The 3,743-nt window shown below is 46.3% G+C and overlaps 1 protein-coding gene across 1 annotated transcript; it reads right to left on the bottom strand.

Moving 5' to 3' along the window:
- Positions 1-1,100: 1,100 nt before the first annotated feature.
- On the bottom strand, positions 1,101-2,568 carry ANOM_011739 (uncharacterized protein; the record flags this gene model as incomplete). Its single annotated transcript, XM_015556995.1, has 7 exons — positions 1,101-1,419; positions 1,482-1,773; positions 1,832-1,992; positions 2,042-2,132; positions 2,180-2,270; positions 2,323-2,348; positions 2,448-2,568. 7 exons carry the CDS (start codon positions 2,566-2,568, stop codon positions 1,101-1,103), a joined length of 1,101 nt encoding a protein of 366 aa, XP_015400825.1.
- Between the last annotated feature and the right edge of the window lie 1,175 nt (positions 2,569-3,743).

Below are 3,743 nucleotides of genomic sequence, written 5' to 3'. Positions count from 1 at the left end.
GGGGGTGCTTGTGACATGGGGGTGGTTAGGGGGTAATGAGGCTTGATACATCCTTGGGCTGTATTACCATTCTGTTTTTTACTTATCTGCATGGTTGTCATTATGGGTTTCGTTTCGTTAGTGACGGCGTTGGGTTGGAATGAACTGGTCTTGATATCTGTGTCTATATCTATATATGGTAGAAGGGCAATACTCAGTGACCCACTGCACTGGGCACTCAAAAAGAAAGATAAGAGCCAGCCGGCACAAGATAGAGGGAATGAATTACTATTATCTATCAATAATCGAATACAGCAAAAAAACAAAAAGTTATTCCGATGCGGGGAATCGAACCCCGAGCTGCTGTGTGAGAGACAGCGATGTTAGCCATTACACCACATCGGATGTTGTTGAAGGACTGCTTTTGTTTTGGATATATAAGCCAAATAAAATGCACAAAAAAAAAACCTGCAAAGATGCTAAACACTTCATCTAGCTTTAGAGTGAAATTCGTTGTAGATTTGTATAGTTGCCATGTCGAGACCTGTGGTATCAACTTTCCTTCAAGGAGTGCATTGATCTTTACTAGAGTCTTGTTTGTTAACCAGATTTGGGTTGAGGGACTTCCAAAATATATCCACCAAAGACATATACACCTTGCAGGGTGTCAGATATATATTATAGAAACTCAGCGACCAACAAAAACCCAAACACTATCCAGAGAACTTATTAGACTTGATACACCGAATACCTTGAACACTACTACTTCAATAATCCAATGATAGCAATTAGTCGCAACTGCCATGCTATCGTGAAACACCCTCTACTTCCAAATTCAAGATCATTCTATAATCTCTTATTTCATACATACATATCATGTCCCATCTACAGGGACAGTTGAATTTTAGATTTAGGGTATATTCTCAAACACGCCCGACAGGCCCACCAGTGGCCCATCGAATCTCACAAAAAGCCCGAAGCTACTAGCTTCAACCTTCCCACTAAACTCAGCGTGGTGGTCGATCTGACTCTAAATATCTCAGACTCGACCTAGTGAGTACAAAGGAAAACAAACAAATAAAAAGAAATTAGCCCAATGACAGCAGCCTAGTCCACCACCACTATTGCCGCTCCGCAGCATCCAGGCCAGACGACCTCCTCTCCAGGGCGCTGGGAACATCCACGCTGCTGGATCGCACATGATCGTACCGGCCATGAGACAAGTCAAGCGACCGCATGCTCAGGGCACGGACGGACTCCGGACGGCCCTCCTGCCCTGTTTTGGATAAGGTCAGGAGGGAGATTCCGATGAAGTTGAGTAGAAAGCCGCACATCATGGAGGTGATGTTGGTCCAGTCGCTGGTGTTCAGGCCCTGGTAGAAGATGACGGAGGCGGTGAGGGTGCAGGTTGTGAAGCCGACGTAGTACATTGCGTTTACTCTGTGGTACTTATCAGTATATGTATACTTTGAAGTAGTGGTGATATGGTGGTGGATACTTACAGCGACGCGGGGAATTCGCCCATTGCTTTGTTCAGGTAGTTCATCTGAGTTAGTGTGGTGACTACCAGGACCAGGGAGAAGACGTATGTGGACGCGTGGGTGAACTGGTTGTCGCCGGCGAAGGTGAGCTTGATGGCGATTCCGAAGGCTTTGACAGACATCACGGAGATGGATCCCACGGTGGAGCAGATCGATAGATAGACGAGCGGGTTCGTTCGGCCTAGTCGCGGGGCGACTTTGTAGATCATGTAGCTGGAGAAAACGGTGACGAGGGTGCAGTAGATGAGGAAGCCTGGAAAGACGCTATTAGTGTGTTTGTCCGTACCCGGGGGAGGTCCGGGCAAGCTAACCTGGTTGAATGGCGAGGTGCAGGATCTCCTCAATGGTCTGGATGTCCCTGTCGCCCGGCGCATGGAGGACAAGTAATACCGATCCCAAAAGGCAGATGGCGGCTCCGAGCTTGCCAAGCACTTGTATATTCTCGTTGAGAAAGTATGCGCCCATCAAGGCGCTGGGATCGATTAGCGTAGGAAATGCGGTCGAGAACCACATGAGCTCACCTGATGAGTACGCTGAGCGCCCCGAGCGGAGTGACCAGCACTGCTGGAGCAAAAGCGTACGCGGCTGTGTTCATAAGCTCTCCCGATATCACTGTAATCGTCAGATTCTGGCCATGATGGCTCGACTAATATCCTTACGGATGGTCATCCCACACCACCATAGCGGACTTCGCAGATATTCAAATCCTTCTCCACTGAAGCCATATTTCTCCGCCGCTTGTACAAGGCCCTAGTCGACTGAGTCAGGTATTTGGTTCCCCCGGATACGATCCGCGGCGTACCTTCTTGGTGATGACATAGCTCGAACCTGTGGATTGCGACCGTCAGCAAGCTATTCAAGAGTGTACTGCCGGGCAGTATTTTTTTTATAGGAAAAAGAAGACAAGAGATATCAAAAAGCACATACCAATGGCCAACGAAGCCAGCACAGCCAGTGCGAGGCCAATAAATCTGTCCAAGAGCAGGCGAGTAAGCGGCTGCACCAAAGGAAGATCGTAAGCGCGGCCAAGGAATAACGTACTTATCATGTGTTCCCATGCTCACCAAAGCCGTCTGGCATTGGACTGGGGAGAGAATTAGTTGAGAGGATTAATGTGAGTGGGCAAGACGAGAATGACACCGAGAGCATTAGCAGGGAAAGTTGAGTTTGTTTCACTTAATCGGCGCGGCTCGATTGCGGGATCACAGCCACAGTCCAGGCACCAGCGCTAGTATCAAGTAGTCAAGGAATTTTTCTATTTATTCCGTACCAAACATTGGGATCTTCTGGGAAGCTCCACAGTAAGATTATTCGCACAAAACTAATCAATCCATATCTACATTTGTCCTGTTTGACTTTGATTGTGTTTCTGTCAGGATCTTACAACCTTATCTTTACCCACATTCTTTGCTTATTGGTTCCTTTTACAGTTTCCTGCGCTGTGATTCGTTGCTTGTGTGACGCGGGCCTTAAGCTTATCGATAAGCATTTCGGTTTGTTTATACCGAAAGTTAGTCGGATTAGTTCCAATGTAGCTATTAACTAGACATGACAAAAGTGCTGGTAAAGATATATCTAAATACCTATATTGTACTTGCATATCAGGTATATATATACCGCATCATACGTATATTCTACCATCCTCTTTGTACCGGACACTTACACCGGCGCTAAAATCTGCTAATAGCCCAATATGTAGCTAAGAGCTATGTATGTAGGTTGCGAGGGATTGGATTGTTGGGTCTGGCATTTTGGGATGGAATTAGGGCTTTGGTGTGCTGTGGTGTTTGTTGCTAATCAGGGTAACTATTGTGGATATTAGGATTTGTATCTTTGAGAAGGGTATTCGGGGCGATGTCGACAGCACCATGATTCAGATTGATGTAGCCCGGTTCCCAGGTCGTTTCCCGGGGTGTCGATCAGAGGATAAAATCACTGTAGCATGAGTCCGATTCATAGTATAATTCTCTCAGAGTCACTATCCGTGGTGAAAGTCATGTTGAACCTGTCGCGATTCCGCTCGGGGATCTGCCGCGGAAACTCCCCGAGAGGTAAATCACCCAATGTATATACTTCCCAGAGTTAAGATTATAATATTCTACAATATTAGTATAGTACCAGAAAATAAGAACAATATTCTCACCGCACAATACTCACCGAATTCTATCTCTCTCATACCTACTACCTACTTCACTAAACTAAGTAATATGGATATCAAAATGC

This window comes from Aspergillus nomiae (assembly GCF_001204775.2).
Source record: "Aspergillus nomiae NRRL 13137 chromosome Unknown contig00823, whole genome shotgun sequence".
NCBI lineage: Eukaryota > Fungi > Ascomycota > Eurotiomycetes > Eurotiales > Aspergillaceae > Aspergillus > Aspergillus nomiae.
Note: the sequence above shows the minus strand (reverse complement) of the source record. Positions and strands in the feature narration are given on the sequence as shown.